General features: G+C 50.4%; 1 protein-coding gene across 4 annotated transcripts in view; it reads left to right on the top strand.

The window, feature by feature from the left end:
• The window catches only part of ACSS1 (acyl-CoA synthetase short chain family member 1), a 59281-nt gene that overhangs the window by 9420 nt on the left and 28896 nt on the right, over nucleotides 1-20965 (top strand). For 3 of the 4 annotated variants that reach the window (XM_036110001.2, XM_036110000.2, XM_078056849.1), the window contains exons 2-3: nucleotides 521-617; nucleotides 16712-16911. In XM_036110001.2, the coding sequence (XP_035965894.1) occupies nucleotides 521-617; nucleotides 16712-16911 (297 nt within the window). Of the gene's footprint in view, nucleotides 1-13; nucleotides 81-520; nucleotides 618-16711; nucleotides 16912-20965 lie in introns of those variants that run through there. The other variant, XM_078056848.1, reaches the window with a different exon arrangement.

Raw genomic sequence — 20965 nt, forward strand, 5'->3', positions numbered from 1 at the left:
GGTGCTGGCCAGACATCTGAGAGGGGATATGAGTCCTTGCCCTGGATTGCACCTCCAGCGGACTCCAGAGACTGCCGAATGTACTGTGTACTGAATCAGGGGCAGGCCATTTGCATTAAGCATTCTTTCCAACATCTCAGGTTATAGTGCTCAGTCCCAGCTGCATGTTAGAACAACCCAGGGAGCCTTGAAAACCGCAGGGCCAATTGGGTCAGGGTCCCTGGGGGTGTCCTGGGTGACGCCCACATGTGGCCAGGTTTGGGAACCACAGGTGTGAAGCACCTGCTTCAGAGTATTCACAAGGGATCACCCTGCACCTGTGAGATACTATTTGTGTACAGGTTGTCTTGTTTTGCCAGCTCCAGCAATCACTGTCCTTGCAAGGAGGTAGAAGCCTTGCCTTTGAGGAGGGTAGGGTCCACCTCCGTGGAGAGTAGCACAAGCCATGGCAAATCAAACCCTCCTCTTATCTAACTTTAAAAGCACCAAGTGTAACATCTGTAAAACTGTTTTTGTGCAGTCAACTGCTTGGATCAGCATGTTCAGAAGTCCCCGGAGAGCGTTGCTTTGATCTGGGAGCGGGATGAGCCTGGAACTGAAGTGAGGATCACGTACAGGTACCGTGTGTCCCCTGACAACATCTCAGGGCCCAGCAGGGTCTCCTGGGCCTTTACGTCTCTGTTTGTGGTAGACCCCAGCACCAAACACCTCTGCTGGGCTATTAGCAGGAGCAAGACTGCCCAGCTTGGAGGAGGGCTGCCCTTCTTGTTCACCTTGGCAATACTTGGTGCCTTTAGGTTCCCAAGGAAGGATCTGGGTCTTTGGACACAAATGTGATGAATGTTCAAGGCATGAGGAGGCTTTTGGCACAGTCCTGTATGCTTCTGTCTGGTTCTAGGTGGAGGTCATCTTTGTTATCAAAGGGCATGTTTCAGCTTTGGAAATGTTCTGTGGTCCCAGGAGAGTAAACATGAGTGCAAAGTGAATAAAATACATGCTGGAATAAACAAATGAGGCTGCTCAGCCTCTTTCTTCCAGTGCTCTGAGAGGGGGACCATAAATAAGATCAAGCCATTTAAAGGGGGTCTTCCTGACATTTGTGTTCTTTGATTCTTTAGATAAGTTCTTTACACATTCCATGTGTCAAGCACCTTTCTGGTTGTTGTGTGCATGTCAGGGTTTGAAGGAGCCCGGCATCTGGGAATAGTAACCCGACTTTCTAAGGCACTGCCTCTTGCTGGGACTGCCTTGCTCAGGGATCTCTGTCGTTTGTCCCTGCAGGCCAGTGGTTTCCCCTTCCCCGGGGGTAAAACCTCCTTTGGTTAAGCCTAAACTTGCCTTTACTATGCTATCTCAGACCCACCGTGAACCTGAGTTGTATGTCCTTTATCACCAACACCACCCCTCCCCGCCATCAAGTAATGCTCATTCTCCTAGTGGGCAGCTTGTGACTCTTCTTGTCCCGTCATTCAACAAGTTTCACTGAGTGCCACCATTATCAGTCAGGACAGGCTAGGGTATGTCGTAGTAACCAACAGTCCACAGATGCATGGTAGGGTGTGGCTGGCTGGTCACTTTAGACTGAATAGTCAGGGAAGTCCTTTCTGAGGAGGTGACATCGGAGCTGAGGTCTTGTTGCCAAGAAGGAGCAGCCAAGATTGGAGGAAGAATTCCCAGGCCCTTCCAGGACCGTGAATAAGTGTAGGTGTCCTGGGAACAGAAGGTGCATGTGGCTGGGGCAGTGGGAATGAGGGGGGCATGGTAGGAGGACTGTTCAGGGAAGCAGGGGGCCTGAGAGCAACAGTGACTGTTGGTGACCTGTCACTTGGGTGACTTGGGGGCTATTGGGCACCCCTAGGTTGGTTTGTTTCTCAGACTTAGGTTTTATCACAGACTAAATTCACTAAACCTGGTGAAATTGTACTCAAGTTGACTTTTGGATGTAGCAAAATGATGTTAATCTGCTGCAGCTCCCTGTGGGCACCACCTTACCCATCCCCCTTCAACAACCCTTGGCTGTCATGCCCTTTACCAGTATCTGCATTGTTTGCTGACCTGTCTCCCCACCAGCCTGTACAGATAAACCTCTTGCGTCTGGGTAGCCCACCAACCAGCAGCATTGGCCCTGGGAGCCTTGGGCCCCACCCCGACAACTGAGGCAGATCTTCAGGCCCCTGGGCACACTTGAGTTTGGGGAGCACGGCTCTAACAAACAAACTGGCTTCACCGGTTGTTACTATTATCGGCCCAACTGGATTTATGTTTAATTCTTTAGTAAAAGATTAAGACTCTGTGGGTGAGGGGTAGATGGGCTTACTGCCTGGATGCTGGACATAAGCTGGTCCAGTGATGGACCATTTTCCTTCTGTCACTACCTCAGATGTGCCTGGACCCCAGGTCCCCCTTGGCTGGACATCCCCCATGTGCACACCGAGTTAGTGGTCAGCAGCGTTAGGTGGTCCGAGGGCTGGGCTTGAACTGGCCTGCTGAGATGTGTGGTTGAATGTAAGCCACGGGAGAACTGTTAGGAATGCACCAGTGTGTTAAAAGCTCAGAACTGCCTTAGTTCCATGGTACCAGAACAGCCCCAGGCAAGGGACATAGACACCTAGATTCTACCCTTAACATTTCACAATGCTGGTTTTTATCCCATGTGATTTATGTTTCCATCCCTCCATGGGTCGGTCCATCTTATGTTTTGGATGCATTTCAGCAGCATAGCATTAACTAGAGTTCATTGTGTGCTTATTTTCTCTCTTTTGATGTGAAATTTATATGCCATGAAATGCACAAGCGTACATTTGCTGAGTTTTGATCAATGTGTACACCTGTGTAACTCAAATCCTTATCGAGATACAGAATAATGACCACTGTCCCAGAGGGTTCCCGTGCCCCTTTTCAGTCACTATCCCTACCCTCCCCAAGCAACCACCCTTCTGATTTTTTTCCCAAATAGGTTGTCAAAGCCTTGTCTTAGAGATAAGGAGGGGGCTCAGAGAGAGGGGTAGATCTCTCCCTCCTGGGGCTGCTGAATGTTTTTGAGGAGGCACGTTCCTGGAGAATCATTGTAGAGCTTGTAATGGGGCCCAACAACTCCTGCCTAGTGACCTTAGTGACGCCTCCATCCTGCTCAGCAGAATCTCCCCTGCTCGCCCCATGTCTGGGCGGACACCGTGCACACACACGCACACACACGCGGTGCACACATGGTTGTGTGCTCACACACATACATTTTAAGCGTGCTCGTTTTCAAGGCACGTTTCTACAACTTGCTCTTTGCGTTTGGAATCCAGCCTGGAAATGTTCTCTCGGGTGGCAGTGAGGGCCCTGCCACCTGTTCTGGGAGATGTGCCCTGTGTTGCCGGTGGCTAGACTCCACTGTTCTGAATACTGGCACATATTTCTAACCTCACCTCCCTTGGGTGCGGGAGGCCGGGCAGGATTGGCTTTGGGAGCCCTGGGGAAGCCCCATGTCCTCGCCTGCCCCACCAGTTCCTTCCCTCTGTGACATCAGTTGGCACCGGTCCCAAGGAGCAGTGCAGGTGGGCCCCGTGCTGGCCATGGGGCTCTGGGAGGAGGAGAGCTCAACAGCCGTGGCTCTGTCAAGCAGAGGGCACCTGTGACCTTAGGCTGGAACCAGGGTCAGAGGGCTGCCCCAGCCCAATTTCTAGCCTACCTCTGCTCAGAGGGTTTATGTTCAGAGCCGGCCTGAGGAAGCTGTTCTATCCTAGGGAGCGAGCAGACCGCAAGCCCCGGGCCCCTCCTGCATCCCCTGAGGCCTGCGAGCACGGGGGCTGCCGAGGCCAGGCAGGGCACAGATAACCTGGGTGGCTCCCTGAGGCTGTGCGGCCAGATTGCACCCTGGGCGCTGCTCCTTCCGACTGTCCACGTGTGCTTTTCCAGCACAGTGCCTTTCTAGAAGATTGTCCTTCACCTCTAGTTCAAGTAGACAGATTCTAGAGGCCCTTGGGGATGAGGATGTGGAAAAACACAAATCCCTGTCCTCAGAAGTTGGTGGTGGGGTGCTGGGTAGTTTCTGAGGCTTCTAGACTGCGGTCTGGAACCTGGAGGTCTGGGCTAGGGATTTCCAAGCTGGGGATGGACACAGGACGTGGAGTGGAGCAGACGGAGGCCCCGTGGCTGGTCTCAGCCTCTGGGGTGTATGTGGGTGCCCTGAAACAGGTGACAGCAGGCTGTGGGTGTCTTCCTTAGAGTATTTACCAAGGCTCAGCTCATCTTTTGTCTGAGTGCTCCAAACAGAGGTCTGAACTTGAACTTGAACTGAGAACTTAAGCCAAAGACCAAATTTAAGCCCTGGCCAGCTCTATGACCTCGAGGTCCTCAGTGTCCCCAGCTGTGAAATGAGGGCCCAGATGAGACCAGCACTACTCCAGCCCTAGCAGGCCTGGCTCCGTGCGGTAGTCGCACCCAGCATGGCGCAATCGAGCCCGACATAGGCCGCACCGTGATGGGCAGCTGTTGTCTTAGATGTGCTTCCAGCATGAACTGAGTATGGTTCTCACTGTGGGTCAAGCCCCTGGAGGGGGTGATTTCCGTGGCTGTTCCATTTTCTTTCTGGCGGGAGGTGTGCACCGTGAGGAACCCCTGTCCAGAGGAGCAGAGGGGCTGTCAGGCCTCCTTCACCCTGCCTGCCTCAGAAGCCCTGGGTGGGCGTAGAGGGGCCGGCTTCCTTGCTGGGCATGCTGGGGCCAGGCACTGGGTGTTATCGAGCCTCTACGCGACCGGTGCCTCATGTGGAGGGCCCACAGAGAATACAAAATGGGGTCTTGCCCTTTGGGGTACCCCTCTCTCTGGGGCAGCTTGACCAACACACCTGGAGCTGGGGCAGGCCTACAGCCTAGAGGCACCTCCCGTAGAGGCTTCTTTGTTTCCTTGGCCCTGGGTGTCCCAGAAAGGAGGGCCCCTGTGGGCACCAGCAGTAGGAACTGGGGAGTCTCAACATGGACACCCGGTTGGAGAAGGCTCTGGGGCAGTTCTGAGGAGGGCTGGCTTTTGAGAGGCACAGGAGGGGGGGGTGTGATGAGGAAGACAGAGAAGCAATGGCAGGTGGGTGCGCTGTAGGGAGAGGGGAGAGGGGCCAGGGAGGGGGGAAGTGGAGGGCTGTGCTCCATGTCTGCTCTGGCTTCTGGCTGTGCGTGACCCTGAGCAAGTCATTCCGCCTTTCTGTTTCCTCATCTGCAAAATGGAAACATGCCTCTCCTCTGCCGGATGGCCAAGTGTGGAGCAGCACCTGGGGTATGAAAGCCCAGAACAGGGTCTGGGAAGACGAGGCTTTGGGATCTGATGAGGGAAGGGCATGTGGCTGCCGGGGCCGGGAGCTGGTGGGGTGGTGTTTTCAGAGCAGGGACTTCACCTCCGGAGAGCAATCTCTAGTCAGCTAAAAAGCAGCCCCTCCCCCTTCTTGTGGGTCTGACCCTTGTTCCTTGCTCTTCTCCTCGGCCCCAAAGTAATTACTTTAATGAGCAAACTCCTTTATTAAAATAAACAGGGCAACTGAAAGCAGGGATCCTTAACAGGCCTAATGAGGTTGATGGGCGGGGTGCTTTGGAGTAAAACAGCCCCATGATCGGTGAGCTTTCCCACGGCAAGAGCCATCTCTCACGCAGGGCAAAGTCAGTTTGCTCCGTGGGCTCCCCTGGGTGGGGGGAGGAGAGGCCAGAGGCCCTGGGCTCATGTGCAGTGTCCTGACTTCGATGACTAAGAGGAGGGAGGTGTCCTGGGCACACTCTTTCCCCTGCTGACCTCTGAGTAACTCTGATTGCAACACTTGGTTGGGAATCTGCATGCCGACTGCCAGGAACTGGCTGGGAACCCTGGGTCACTTGGATTGTGCACTTACCTTTCCTTAAAACTTTGGCTCCAGATGTTGAGGGCTTTGCAGGGAACTGCTTAAGAGCAGGACCCTCGGAGCCAGGCCGGGGTTTGAATCCTGCCTTGACTCTTTCGGGAAGTCGGTTAAGTTCTGTTTGCCTTAGCTTCCTTATCTGAGAGATGGAGGTGGGGGGTGGGGTGGGATGGTAGCTCATACCACGAGCTGTCGTGAGCGGTAAATGTGTGTGTGATCTTTTGGATCAGCTAAGTCTCTTGGAATTTCATATTTTAGAATGGCCAAATCTTGGGACTGCAGCAGGAATGATCCACTCCGAGAGTGTCTATGGCCAGAGAAACCTCCTGGATGGGGACCCTTGTGAGAATTTTCTGGGGGCAAACAGTGGCAGAGGTTTACTTTAGGAGCACACGGAAGCAAACACTTCCCTTGGAGCTGGATCCCCGTTTTTGTGGACCCTCTTCTGCATACAGGGGCTATTGGGGGGACGGCTGGGTTGTGGGAGGCGGAGGGGCACAGCCTGGTGAGGGCACAGTGCAGGCCCTGGGGTGAGAGTGGGGAAGGGGAGCAGGTGCCTGAAGTGTGGGGCCGGGGAGGGGCTCAACGCCTGCTCCTGAGGAGTGGGGACAAGCTCCCTGCCACAGCTTGGAGAGGAGCCTTCTAGGACTAGGTGGTGTTGTTCCTGTTTTTTCCCTTTCTGCTTCCGGAGGCTCCAGACAGTAGGATAAGCCTGACTCATAGCTTCGCTGTGGGTAGCGCTGTGGTGTCACGCGGCCCTGCCCCATGTTGGTTCCCATCAGGGCAGCACTGTGGGCACAGACGGCTGTGGTTGAACCTTCTCACCTGTCCAGAAGTGCACACCAGGCCCGGGCTCGGGGGGGGGGGGGGAGGGGCGCATCTTTGTTCCTGCCCCCTCTCCCCGCAAGTGCCCATTTCCTCCTCTTATGCCAGGTGGACACCAAAGGAAAGTGTCACTATGAGGTTAGACGTGCTGTCTGATGCCGAGTTGAAAATCTTTGCACAGCTAGAAGGGAGTGGGCCCCCGGCAGGCTGGGTCCCTGGGGAGGGTGAGGATGCACAGCCCTCCTGGCTGGCAGGCACGCGTGCCACTGCGCGTGAGAGTCCTCAGCAGGGCGGCCCACGCGGTGCTGGCGTCCGGGCACCCAGTCTGGGGCGGGGCTGGGAAGAGGGCCCAGTGGGTGGGTGGCATGTGGGTGTGCCCTGGGTGACCCCTTCCTGTGCTCAGCCCGCATCCAGCCTCCAATGCCGGCCAGGCTGGACCCTTCTGTCCCCTGCCTACCTGGAACAGAGGGCACCAGCAACAACTCCTGGGAAGGTTCCTGGTGACCATCCTGCATACCAGGCTGGGAATGGGGTGTCCCAGCCCTCTGTCCTCCAGAAGTCATACCTACCCTGCTGTCTGGGGGCAGCCCCTGGCTGACTGGGCAGGAGCTGACTCTGCTGCTCATAGCTCACATTCATGGTCATGCTTGGTTTTAAAGCCCAGGACCTGATGCCCAGCGAGCTTCTGGGGTCCTCAAGCTTACCCAGCTGGAAAGGTCAGAAATGGGGTTTGAGTTCAGCTTTGTCTGGCTCTTGCCAATGCGCTGAGGAATCTGAGAGGGAGGAGGTGACAGTGTGAATGGGACCCCTGCTGCTTGGCAGCACTAACTTGGTGACAGGCCAGACGCCTGGTGGTTCCTGGTGGTTCCTGGTGCTGTGTGCAGAGGGTAAACTCTGCTGTGTGCAGACAATAGCCCTTTACTGACTGGGACCCTGTGTGCTCATTGTCTGTCCCCACTTCCTGCTTAAGCAGAGACACATTAAGTGCTAATATCAGCTGGGGAGGAGGAGGCTCGTCAGTGCCAGCAGGCTTTAGGTGGCCTTGAAGAGGGACAAGGGTCAGCTGCAGAAGACGGGGCCAAGGGCTGTGGAGTCCTGCTGTGACCGTGGGACAGTGAGGAGCAGGAAGCAGAGTGCTAAATGGGCGCTCTGGGCCTTGGAGCACCTTCGAGGCCAGGGTCGGGGACGCCGTGGGTGCCAGAGGAAGGGGTGACAGGCGGGTGCTGGCAACTTCTCAAAGAGGGGCTGCCTGGCCTGGCACTCCCTCATCCTTCATCCTTTGTGCTGGCGCTCTCCAAGACTGTCTTGCACCTCATCTGAATGTGGTAATAGCAGCGGGTGTGGTTGGGTGAGAGGCTTGACAATTTCCCATCAACAAATCCAGATAAACTTCCTCCAAAAGCCTGGACTGAGGTTTTCGAGCCTTTGGCAGGTAAGTGACTCATTTGGACCAGCACATCCCCATTCTCCCTGCTGGTTCTGCTTGACTGAGTTAATGAAGCAACAAGGACATGGAATTTGAATTTCATGTGGTTTCCACACATCCGTGATGTGTCACTCTGGTAGCATCTGAAGGTGTGCCTGAGTCCCCTGGGGAGGTTTCCAACAATAAACGCAGCCCTGCTGAGTCAGGATCTCCTCAGGGGATTGGGGAACTTTATTTGAAAACACATTTCCAGTAATAGAGCTGCTGCCCCCGTCAGAGGGAGTGGATCTGTCAGGATTCAGCTGTAGAAAAGGGAAGGCAGTGCCACTCTTTTAAGCAGAAAGGGAGCTGACACAGAGTGCTTACAGAGCCTTTGGGCGGACTCCCAGCACCCACTCCGGCACAATCAGAATGGAGATAGCACAGGCACTGCTGAGTTCTCAAAACACAGCACTGTGCCAGGAAACCACTGTTTTGCCAGCTCAGCTGCTCAGCTTTCTCTCGACATCTTTGCAGCGAGTGGAATCTCTACAGGAAAACCCCGGTTCCTCCTGAGCTGCAGCAAAGCACAACCCACCTTGCAACGGCTCCCCACGTGCAGCTGCCTGGTGCGACCTGAGTTGCATGCAGAAGCCCAGATGTGAGGTGTCTGAGGTGGCGGGTGCATTCTGGGGTGCATTCCGACTGAGAGAATGGCATGGCGACCGCAGGCAGGCCTATCCAGGGTGGGTTTGTGGACCCAGATTCTGCTTGATTCCTGGGTGGTTGACTGTAACAGTATGAAGACCAGGCCTCTAACTGCCCAGATCCCAGGCCGCTCAGGTGGGTTCTGGTGGTCCTTCCTCCTAGTGCAGGTGACCAAACCCTCAGAGTCACTCCTGTGTGCACCACAGCTGTTCAAGTTCTGCTCTAACTAATAGGCTCTTATCATTACTCTGTCACTCACTCAGTCCGTCCACCAACGTAGGCTGGTCTAGATGTGGATTCACTGTAGGCCAGACCGTTTTCCAAAAGAGTAGTCTCCTGTGACTAAATTGTGGGACAGTTTTCCAGTCTAAGGTTCTACATGAGGAGGTCTTTGGCATGTTACCAGCTGGTGCAAATGGGGGTGCTTTTGTGGAACGGCGAGAGGGCGCCCCTCAGCAGGGGTACGAGGCCTGGTGTGTACTCCAGCATCCTGGGGCAGGTGCCTTCGAGTAGAGCTGAGTGGCACAGCCACCTGCAGTGGCCCTGGTAATAGGGCTGCCATGGAGTGTGTGTGCTTGGGGGTGGAGGGAGAGTCACAGGAAACCCAATTTCTGAACTCACGCAGAACGCAGCATCTTAAACCCGGGGGAGGGGGGGTCCTGTGGCCTGGACAAGGAGATAGCTTGAGTGGAATGAAAAGGGTGTGCATTTTGCTCCTCTCCTTCCTTCCAAATGAACAATTTAAATTTCTATTAGCAATTATTTGTTTATTAAATGCATGATTATTAAGTAAAATGAGTTAAGTAAATAAAAATCATTGTTTTTATGAAGGAAACAGTTGAAGTAACCTTTAAGGACAGCCTCAATGGGGGTCACGGGCAGCTTTTGGGGTACGGAGGGCTCATGAGTTTGGTTCTGCTGTCACAGGGGCTCCTCATTCCAGTCCCTTGCTCAGTTGGTCAGTGAGTCATGTTGGTAGCTGGAAATCCTCCACAGGGGGAATATTCATACATCACAATGATTGGCAAATGCTATAAATCAGGGCTCTTTTCCCCGTGGGAAAATTGGTTGTTAAACATTTGGCAGTAGTGCGTTTCATGGGCCCCCTGTTCTTTTTAACAGTTTCTCCAAGCTGCTACCAGAGGCCAGGAAATCAACTTGGGCCCAAGGCAGTTGTACCAAATTCTTGTAGCCCCCGGGTTCCCGCCGGGGTGGCCGTGTCTCCTTGCTTACTTTCCTCTGCATGTTAGTTTGGAACGTTCTGTGGACTCACAGTGAAGCCTGGAAATAGAGCAACACCCAGCAACTCGTGTCTGGTCTGAAGCTGGCCGCCCTGTGCACTGTTGTTGCCCCTGCTGCCCGGTGGACTTGCGTGGAGCACTGTGGGAAGACTCACCAGGCCACACTGGGACAGGTCAACCTGTGGTGGGACCTAAAAAACATCTAGTGGCTTTTTTTTTTTTTAAACCAGGGAAAAGGGAATGTTTTTAGAAAGTTAAAATCTACATCCTGTTCCAGATTCCACCAGGGAAAGGACATCACTTCTGTGGCTTTCTCTGGGAAGTAAACAAGCCTGGCCCACCAGTGGGTGGGTGTCCTGCCTGGGCACCAGCTGTTTTCTGGGCTGGTGTCCAGGACCGGAGTCCACCAGCACGCTCTCGTCTGGGGCCACCAGCTTCCTCAGTGTCAGGAGCTGGGCTCTGGGTCTGGAAAGGAAGAACTTCTTTTCTGGAGGCCAAATGCTGAGGTCTGAGGGGAAATCAGGCATTAATGAGGACAGAGCTTTTTTCAAGTCTGGCCGTTACCTCCATTCCACAGGGGTTTTTCTAGAGGCTGACAGCATGTAGGGTTTTGTCAGAGTAGGAGAGAAAGACTTAGGGTGAGTGCTTCGACCCGGATATGTCTAGTGAGGTGTATCCTTGGGCAGGTGGTCCTGAACGTGCAGTCAAACATGGACTCATGAAGGAAAAGGCCACCCCCACCCCCTCCTCTCTCCTGTTCTCCTCCATCCTGATTACAAGAAAGGCTCCATGTAACTATGGTGGGCCAGCTTTGAACACTTCTCTTGCTAATTTTCCTTTTGAACAAGGTCAGCCTCAAGTTCGGAGCTTTTAGTTTATTCTTAAAAATGAATGTGCATTGGGCGCCTGGGTGGCTCAGTTGGTTAAGCGACTGCCTTCGGCTCAGGTCATGATCCTGGAGTCCCGGGATCGAGTCCCACATCAGGCTCCCTGCTCAGCAGGGAGTCTGCTTCTCCCTCTGACCCTCCTCCCTCTCATGCTCTCTGTCTCTCATTCTCTCTCTCGCAAATAAATAAAATATTAAAAAAAAATTTTTTTTTAAAAATGAATGTGCATTAAAAAAGAAACTACCCTCCCCCAAATGTTACATAAATAACAACAGAGTTGGTGGGTGGCAGAAATCATGAAATTTGGGAAGCTTTGCCATGGAAAACCAGCTGTCCTGATGTTGAGGGCTTTGGGGGGAATTGCTTAAGAGCAGGACCCTCGGAGCCAGACCGGGGTTTGAATCCTGCCCTGACCCTTTCGGGAAGTCGTTAAGTTCTGTTTGCCTTAGCTTCCTTATCTGAGAAATGGAGGTGGGGCGGGGGGGATGGCAGCTCATACCACGAGCTTTTGTGAGGGGTAAATGTGTGTGTGCAGTCAGAGTAGTCCTGGGCACAGGACATTTGCTGAATAGCTGTTACTGTTGTTCCATGGGAAGGAAATGTGAATGGGGGGATGGGTAGGCAGGAGGATGCCAACATGAGGGGGTTGGGGAAGGAACCAGAAAGTGGTCAAGAGTCAGATGCTTAACTGAGCCAGCCGGGCGCCCTGAAGACCCATGTACCTTCTGTGAGGAAGGTAGCAAACCTGCAGCTGTAGTGACCGCAGTTTCACGGGCTGACTTCGTGTCACCAGTGACAGTTCAGCTGTTGTTTCTTGAAAAGCCCATGTCGGGGGCCTTCCTTGGCAAACATCAACTTCGGGAATTGTTCACCTTTAAGTGAGGCTACTGCTTTATATTCCATTGCAGCTTCTCTTCGCTAAAGGTCATGGTCATGAAATCAAATAATGATGTATAAGGAATTTCACACTTGATTTATGAACCCATTCAGCTGAATTTCCTGGACTTCTATTCCCAGTGGTTGTGAGTAGCAGAGTGAGCAAATTTTATCACCATTAAATCAGATTTAGTGGCTACAGTAATGTCAGGGTCAGAGGAGTCTGTCCGGAGGGAAGGAGTTTGTCCCTAGGCCTGGTTCTGAGACACAATTCATGAGCTGTTGACGTGCCCTGCCTGGCCCTCCATGTAAGCCCTGTGTGAGAAAGGGGCCCTCCTGCTTTGTTCTGCTTCTTTTTCTTCTCTCACCACCTCATCTTCCAAAAGTGGCTTGCTGAAGAAAATACTGAACTGCAGAGAAGCAAACTGAGTGCCCTTTCAGGTTCTGCAGCACCTAGGCTTGCAGGAGAGCAGGGACTCTGAAGGACTTTGTGTCTGTCACAGGCCTTACGTACACAATACCAACATGATCACCTGGGTTCATTTCCCTTATTGGCAGAAGAAACTGAAGAGGAAGGTAGCTGTGGGTGCTTTATCAGTGGGAGTGGTCCCTCTCATTTGCTGCCAAAGGGGTAGGACATTTTCCTGCCTGTGTGATGCTGATATGATGGCCAGCCTTGCCCTCTCTCCGTGCAGGGAGATGGAAGGCGTCTGCAGAGTGGACAGGCGCTCATGGTGAGAGCACAGGCCTGAGGAGTCCTGCGCCTGCCAGAGTTCTTGTCATTTCTCACTTATCTGCTGTTCCCATTCATTCAACAAATATTTATCAAGCCTTCTATGAACTAGGCTCAGTTGTAGGCCCTAGGAAGAAGGCAATAACCCCCAAATCCCTGCCCAAGTAGAGCTTGCACTTAGTGGGGTAGATGGACAATGAAGGTGGTAAGTATTTATTTAATGAACACTAAGAGCCAGAATAATTGTAGGAAGTGAACGAATCATGCATTTCCAATTTGTTTATTTCTTAAATACAGCACACACACACACACACACACACACACACACACACGGCTTATCTTACTTCCCTGGGCTGTCACCTGGAAATGGCTAGAAGGTAAAAATACTTTCAAACAATAACCATGAAAAAATAGCTTTAATTAGAATATAGATAAATAAATAAACACCAGTGTATTTATTCTTGTCTTTCTTCTGAACTCTATTTCCAGCTGTGTCCTATTTTGGACTGAGCTGGGCCAGGGGCCTTTATACTGGCTGAGACATTGGCAAGTGTCATGTTGGTTACAAATACTTGAGGTCAGATTATGTCTTTAGCATTGGATAAACATTATTCCCTGCTGATGCCTAATAGTTGGCTCTAGAAAGTCTTCTCCCTTCCCCCAAGGCCAGGCAGCATTTTACTGGTATTAAGCACCATTGACACCATGCCAAATTATGTATTTGTGCACATTATTTGTATATGTTCATATTGAAGGTTTGGCCCTGAAGAGTCTACATTGCAGACAAACTTAGATATCTTGCTCAGTACTGGAATAACAAATGTTACTTTTCTCTTTGCACTTGAAAACATAACTCTAACTCACCTCAGTGAGATCTTTTCTCAGAAAGCTGCAAGCTGCCATCCCTTGGGAAGACCCTGTCCGGCACAAGGAAGCCAGTATTTCCTGCAGTGACAGCCCAAAGCACCAGCCTCCGAGTGGCAGCATTATCTTTTTGATACAGAAATAGTAGCATTTCAGTTTGTGGGAGTCTTTGAGAAGTGACAAATATCCAACAACATGCTTTTGAGCAGTTTCTGAATATGTGGAGTGATAGGATCACTCGAATATGTTTATTTTTCAATGATTTGAAGACCTAGGTTTGCTGACCATATTTTCCAATGGCAAAAGTGTGGAGGAAATCAACATGTTCTTAATTTACATTATTAAATGTAGAGTTGAGGTCAAGGGTCTCAGTACCCACATTCTGCTCTAGACAGAAACCATGAGAACATGGGGGTCCATTTGGTAACCTGGAGGTATATCTATAGAGAGTAAGTGGGGTCATGGATGGCTGGACGACAGAACTGGGAGAAGAAAGGCTTCCTGGGGTATGGGAGGGTATTGAGAAATTTGAAGAGCTGTCATTGAGTGACATTTATTCAGCTTTAAAGAGCTGAGCTAGGACCAATGTGTGGAATTTGTATAGCTGCAGAACTTGGTCCAATTTTAGGATGACTGTTTCTCTACTAAAATGACAAAGCAAGAGAGAGCCCTGTGAGGTGTGACTTCCAGCAGTATGATACTTAAGCAGAGGCTGGACCACTGTGGGCAAGAATGTGGCAACAAGATTTCTGGACCCCAAGGGAGACTGTACCATCTGACCTTCAAGGAGCCCTTTGATTTTGAGGTTTATGGCCTTGGTAGAGTGGATAAGAAGAGGAATGTGCTTGGAGATTTACCCAGATCAAATTCTTTATCAGAAACCGCTCCTCTGGATGTAGCAGCAAGAATCTGGGACCCACTGGACGCAGCTCCAGATGCAGCCCATGTTGATGCCTCTGGATCCTCCAGGGAACCCATGGGCTGCCTCAGCTTGGTCTCCAGACCCTCCTCCAGGGCCATAGCTCAACTGTCCTGCAATAGGGGGGCGACTCCTGCCGCTGCTCCCTTGCTCCTTCTCACCACAGCCAACCTGTCCAGAAAGTTCTACCTGCTGCCCTCAGAGACTGTAGCACCAAGCTGAGGTGATAAATGCCCTTCACACTCTCATGCATGTGCCTTCATCTCTCTAGTCAGAGCTGTGATCCCCACATCTCATCCCCACAGTGTCTGGATGGAATTTTTAACATCTTAGGAATTCACCCATTATGTGATTTTAGAAATGATTTTTAGAATTCAGATTTTTAGAATTTTAGAAAATGATGACAAAGAGATCTGATGGGAAAGATAATACCTTCTGAATGTTTGGCAGGGTCCTGGATGGGTGATGCTTCTCACTAACATTTGTGACAGGTACACAAGGTGCATGGCACCTGCTGTTTCTCAGATGATCACATGGCAGTTGAGAAAGGTAAGCTGCCATGCTTAATGCAGCTACTATAGAAAACTAACCCAGGCTGCTCTGTCTAGACAGTTCACATTTGTTTCTTGACTTCTAACTGCTGCCTTTGGTCTACAGAATTTCATCACCATTGATGTATAACACACATTCAAGCCTGCACATCCCTGAGCACTGCCCAGGGGCTTAAATCCTTAGCTATAAAAATGGTGCCTCCACTGGACTTGAGTTTACTCTCCTGCATCGCTGATCATAGCTGCCTCTTCAATAGTCACAGGCTGTCCCAGCCTCCTTCCCTGGATTAGTATGGATGTTTATAGGTTCTGGATTCTGGGGAGTTTGGTGTTGGGGACTGTTGGGAAGTGCTCTTTCTTTCATCATAAACTTAGGCAAGGGATGGGTGGGGCACCACTGAATGATGTCTTTGTCCTCCTGAAAGCTTTAAGGAGGAGATGAAATCCTGCAGAAGAGGCATGCCAGAGCCAGCCTGGGCATGAGTCACTGGTCGCGAGGCGAAGGAATTATGATCTGGTTCTCATCAGGTCTTCTTGCTGGATGGCTTTGGGAAGAAACAAAGGCCTCCTTGAAGTCTCTGCCTGAAATGGGGAGTGTTCATTTTCATTCCCCTGGTGTTTCTAGGCAGCCTCTTGCTGAGCTTGGCCTTTCTTCAGAGCCCTTTCCTTGACGACCCTTTGAACAGAGGGGAAGTAGGCACACACGCTTGTAAGGGGTTCTTGCAGAGCTAGGAGGTCTGGTCTCTGGCTGGCAGGGCCTGCAGAAGTCGGCGCTGCCCCACTCAGACCTGTTGGAGCGATGCAGAGCGCAGGTGTGGTTTGGTTGGTTGGCTGCCCTTTATTCTGTCTTTCCGTGTTAGTTCTGTGATTAAATAACAAATTAAAATCAAGTCACAGCAAAAATGGTAAAATGATTGGCTATTTGCACAGCCCAGGGTCAGCTGGACCAGCTGTTGGAACAACACGGAATGGAACGTCAAGTTCCCCAGGTTGCTTTTCTCTACTTCCTGCTCCACTCCAGACAAGTGGGCGCCTACAGGGAGTACTCCGGGGTTTCCGGAGTTGATGGTCATTGATTCTGATTGGGCTGGATTGGGTCACATGCCAATCCTTAAACCAGTCCGCTTCTCCAGGGAGATGCTGCATTCTGATTGGCAGGCGGAACCTCGTGGTTAGTCCTGGAGTGGAAGGAGAGTCACGTGGACAGGAGAGGGGGGAGGGGGTGGGGGCCTGGCTGCCCCTGGGTCTTCAATGCGCGACGCGCATTCAGTGCCTTGCACGCAGAAGAACGGGGTGCTCTCAGTGCCTGCCCTCCCTGCCTCGGGGCTGCAGGGTGGGGGGTCATCCTGCGGCCAGCCTTCCCTCCCACTTACTGTGGCTACACAGAGTTGGGAATCTGTTGCATGAGCGGGGGTCTCTGGGCTAGAGCCTTGCTTGGTGTCACTGGGCTGTGTTGATTCAGAAAACTGAGGCCTTACTTTCCCCAGTAAGGTCTTAGGAGATCACCTTTGAGGACGGACATTTCCAGAAGTCTCAGGGATATGACGATTTAGGCTTTGGACACCTGTGCTGTCTGAGAAGCTCTGCTGTAAATGGACACAAGGACAGCCATTTTACCACAGTTACGTGGCCATGAATCTCTGTCAGTACCAGCCTACGATGAAAACATTATTTTCTGGAAAAGAATTTGCAGTGCAACAAGCACTTGAGTACCTACTCTCTTCTGGGCCCTGGCTGGGTATACAGCACTTGCTGTTTGCAGAATTATGCCACCCCAAAAACTCTGTGTTTTGGCCCTCCCCCATCTCTGATGGCCTTCTCTTCCTTGTACTTTAGGGAACTGCTGGAGACCACGTGCCGCCTGGCCAACACGCTGAAGAGACATGGCATCCGACGAGGGGACCGGGTGGCCATCTACATGCCTGTTTCCCCACTGGCTGTGGCTGCAATGCTGGCCTGTGCCAGGATTGGAGCCGTCCACACCGTTGTCTTTGCTGGCTTCAGTGCGGAGTCCTTGGCTGGGAGGATCAATGATGGTGAGCATGTGGGAGGGAGGGAGAAACCTGGAGGACCCTGGCCTTTGTTCCTTGGGGCCTGGCCATCAGGGACTTGGAATGGAGACAGACATTAATAAAAATCACAGAGACAAATGACAGATACCACCAGGGACAAGGACATAACTGAATGAGCATTTGTTCTGTGAGCTGAGATCTGATGGCATTGGATTAACCAGGTGAAGAAGGAAAGAAATATTCCAGGTGGAGGGAACAGCGTAGGTCCCAGCTGCTTGGTGGGAGGAGCACAGCACGTGTGAGGGCTTGGAGGGGGCTGGCATGGCTGTGGTGGAGGGAAGAAACCTGTAGGGTGAGATGAGGCTGGGGATGTATAGGGAATGTCTCACAGGTCAACAGCTAGAAGCCTTCCAACATGAGGAAGGTGTGGGGGCTTGTGGTGCATCTTTAAGGATTTCTGTCTGCAGATAGGTCAGAGTCTCCTGAACAGTGTCCAGAACAATATTGACTCCCTCCTTTTTCTGGTGTGGGAGGGCTGAGTGTCTAGATAATGACCCCATGTCTTCGAGGTCTGACACGTACTCAGTGAGATCCTAGAGAGTCCCCTGAGCTGGCTCACCAAGAAAGATGCTTATGGGGGCCACTGGGAGTTCTTTGTGTCTCACCAAAGACTTGCCTTTGTGTAATGAACAGAGCTAAAGAGCAGAGTTCTCAGACCCTGGCTGACCACCTTCTTTAGGAAGGGCTGAGAAGCCTTCCCACTCCCTTTGTATGTCTCTCTCTCCACTTTCAAGGGTTGGTGCTGTCACTCATTTCTCCTTCTCTCTCTAAACCATGTAGCACCTACTATGTGCCAGGCACTGTTCTAAGCACTTTGCAAAAGTCATCTCCTTTAATTTAATAAGCTAGTCTTCATAAATATGATAGGTGATAATACTCTCACTATTTCTCCCTTCCCCCATTTTTTATTACTATTATGACCATCTTAAAGTGTACAGTTCAGTGGCATTAAGCACATTCACAGTGTTGTGCAACCATCATCACTGTCTATTCCAGACCTTTGTCATCACCCAAATGGACATCACATACCCATTCAGCAGGCGCTCCCTATTGCCCTCTCCACCCAGCGTCTGGCAACCACTAATCTGCTTTCTGTGTCAATGATTTGCCTCTTCTGGATATTTCATAAAAATGAATCCATAAGATATGTGGCCTTTTGTATATGACTTCTTTGACCACTTCACAGTGTTTTTAAGGTTCATCCATGTTGTAGCATGTATCATTGCTTCATTTCATTTTCTATAAATAAAAATTTTACTGTGCGGGTATACCATGTTTTGTCTGTCTGTTGATGGACATTTGACTTGTTAACGCTTCTTGGCTGTTTTGAATAGCGTTGCTCTGAATGTTCACGAGAACACCTGCTTTCAATTTCTCGTGCATATACCTCAGCATGGCATTGCCGGCACACGTGGTAAATCTATATTGAACTTAGTGAGGAACTGCAGGCTGTTTTCCAAAGTTGCCGCTCTGTTTTACATTCCCGCCAGCAATGTTTGAGGGTCCCAATTTCTCTGAATCCTCATCAACACTTGTTATTTCACTTAAAAAAAATTATAGCCATCCTAGTGGGTATGAAGTGGTATTTCATTGTGGGTTTGATTTGCCCTTCTAATGACTAACATCATTGAGCATCTTTTTGTGTGCTTCTCTGTGTGTGTGTCTTCTTTGGAGAAATGTCTGTATAAGCCCTTTGTCCATTTTTTAATTGGTTGTTGGTCTTTTTGTTGGTGGAGTTGTAAGAGTTATCTCTATGTTCTGGAGGCTAGACCTTTATTAGATTTATCATTTGCAATTATTTTCTCCCATTCTGTGGAGTGTCTTTTCACTCTCTCAATAGTGTCCTTTGATGCACAAAAGTTTTTAATCATGATGAAGTCTGGGTCATCCATTTTGTCTTCTGTTGCTTGTGGTTTTGGTGTAGTATTTAAGAATCCATTGCCAACTCCAGTGTCATGAAGATTTGCCTCTATGTTTTCTTCTAAGAGTTTTATAGTCTTTGCTTTTACGTTTAGGTCTTTGATCCATTTTGAGTTAATTTTTGTATATGGTGTGAGGTTCAACTTCATTCTTTTGCTGGGGTTATCCAGTGCTACCAGCACCATTTGTTGAAGAGACTTTTTTTCCCCCTCATTGAAGGGCCTTGGCACTTTGTCGAAACTAATTTGCCATCTATGTGAGGGCTTATTTCTGAGTTCTGTATTCTGTTCCAATGATCTGTATATCTGTCTTTGATTTTCATGTGTCAAACCACTCCTGGATTCCAGGAATAAATCCCACTTGGTCATGATTTGTAATCCTGTTAATATGCTGCTGGATATAGTTTGTTAGCATTTTGTTGAGGATTTTTGCATCAGTGTTCATAAAGGGTATTGGTCTGCAGTTTTGTTATTTTTCCTGTGATGTGTTTGTCTGGCTTTGGTATCAGGGTAATGCTGGCCACATATAATTAGTTAGAAAGTGTTTCCTCCTCTATAGTATTTGGGCAAAGTTTGAGGAAGATTGATATTAATTTGTCTTTGAATGTTTGCTAGAATTCACCAGTGATACCATCTTGTCCTGGGCTTTTCTTTGTTGGGAGGCTACTGTTTTTGAAGATGAGGAAAGATGAGGAAACTGAGGCACAGAGAGGTTAAATGACTTGCCTAAGGTCACATTGCTGGTTAGTGACAGAGCCAGGATTTGAACCCAGACATTCTGCCATCAGAGTTCATGTTTTTAACATTATACTCGGCTGGGGTGCCTGGGTGGCTCAGTCGGCTAAGTGTCTGCCTTCGGCTCAGGTCATGATCTCAGGGTCCTGGGATCAAGCCCTGCATCAGGCTCCCTGCTCAGCGGGGGGCCTGCTTCTCCCTCTCCTCCCTGCTCCTGCTCTCACTTGCTAGCTCTCACTATCTCTGTCTCTCTCCCTCAAATAAATAAATAAAATCTTTAAAAAAAAAACAAAAAAACATTACACTAGGTTGCTCCTTTCCTCTCTTGATGATATGGTCATGGTTGCCAAGTTTCTGTTTCTGTTAAGGTTCTTTAAAATAAGCAAAAGCCCTGGAGATTTAGTAGGTGGGTGCTGGAGTAGGTCCCAGAACTTCAGGAATCCTAAATAACAAGGCCACAGAAGGGCAGGGGCCAGGTCAGCTCTGAGGCCCTCAGCAGAGGAAACTGCTATAATTTTCTCTAAAACTTTGCTATTAAGAGGTTCTTACCCAACACCTATAACCTCCACGTCCAGCTATTCAGGTGTCAGTTTCCACGGGCAAGACTCTGTTGGGACAGGTGTTTGCATCCTCTTTGGTCAATGAGGGGGGTGTTTTGGTTATTTATTGCTTTATAACAAACTGCTCAGAAACTTAGTGCTTAAAACAATAAATTTTATTATTATATTTCATGATTCTGTGGGGGCAGGGATCAGATGGGCTTAGTGGGTTATCTTAGTGGGCTATCATGGGCTTATCTACTCCATGATATCTGGGATACAAGCTGGGTTGGCTTGCATGGTTGGGGGCTGTGAAGCATCTCTTTCATGTGGCCTGTTTGCATAACCAGCTCGGGCAACCTCAGGCAGTCAGACTTGTTACATGGTGGCTCATGGTTCCAAGAAGATGGAAGTAGGAAGTGCCAGTTTGCCCTAAAGGCCAGGTCAAGAATACACATAGCATCATTTTTACCGTACTCCATTCGTCCAGCCAGTCTGGCCATTCCGAATTCAAGGTGGAGGGGGGACACCAAGACCCTGTTTCTCCTTGAGAAGTAGTATGAGACCAGGTGAAAGAATTTGCAACTCTCTTTAATCCATCACTGGGAGGGAGAGGGTGGGATTGTGAGCATGGCCACCAGGGTCTCATCATGAGCTAGGCGGCCACCTCAGTCAATATGTTCTATTCTAGAATTTCTGTACCCTGGCCTGGCCTCCAGGCTCTGACCAATGCTCTTCCTTTTACCTTCCCTCTTGCTTTAGGCTGTGTGAGGAGTGGAGGGAGAGGGTAGTATGGTGGGGAGGGTGGAGGGCAGGAGAATGATT

Source organism: Halichoerus grypus, chromosome 10, assembly GCF_964656455.1.
Source record: "Halichoerus grypus chromosome 10, mHalGry1.hap1.1, whole genome shotgun sequence".
NCBI lineage: Eukaryota > Metazoa > Chordata > Mammalia > Carnivora > Phocidae > Halichoerus > Halichoerus grypus.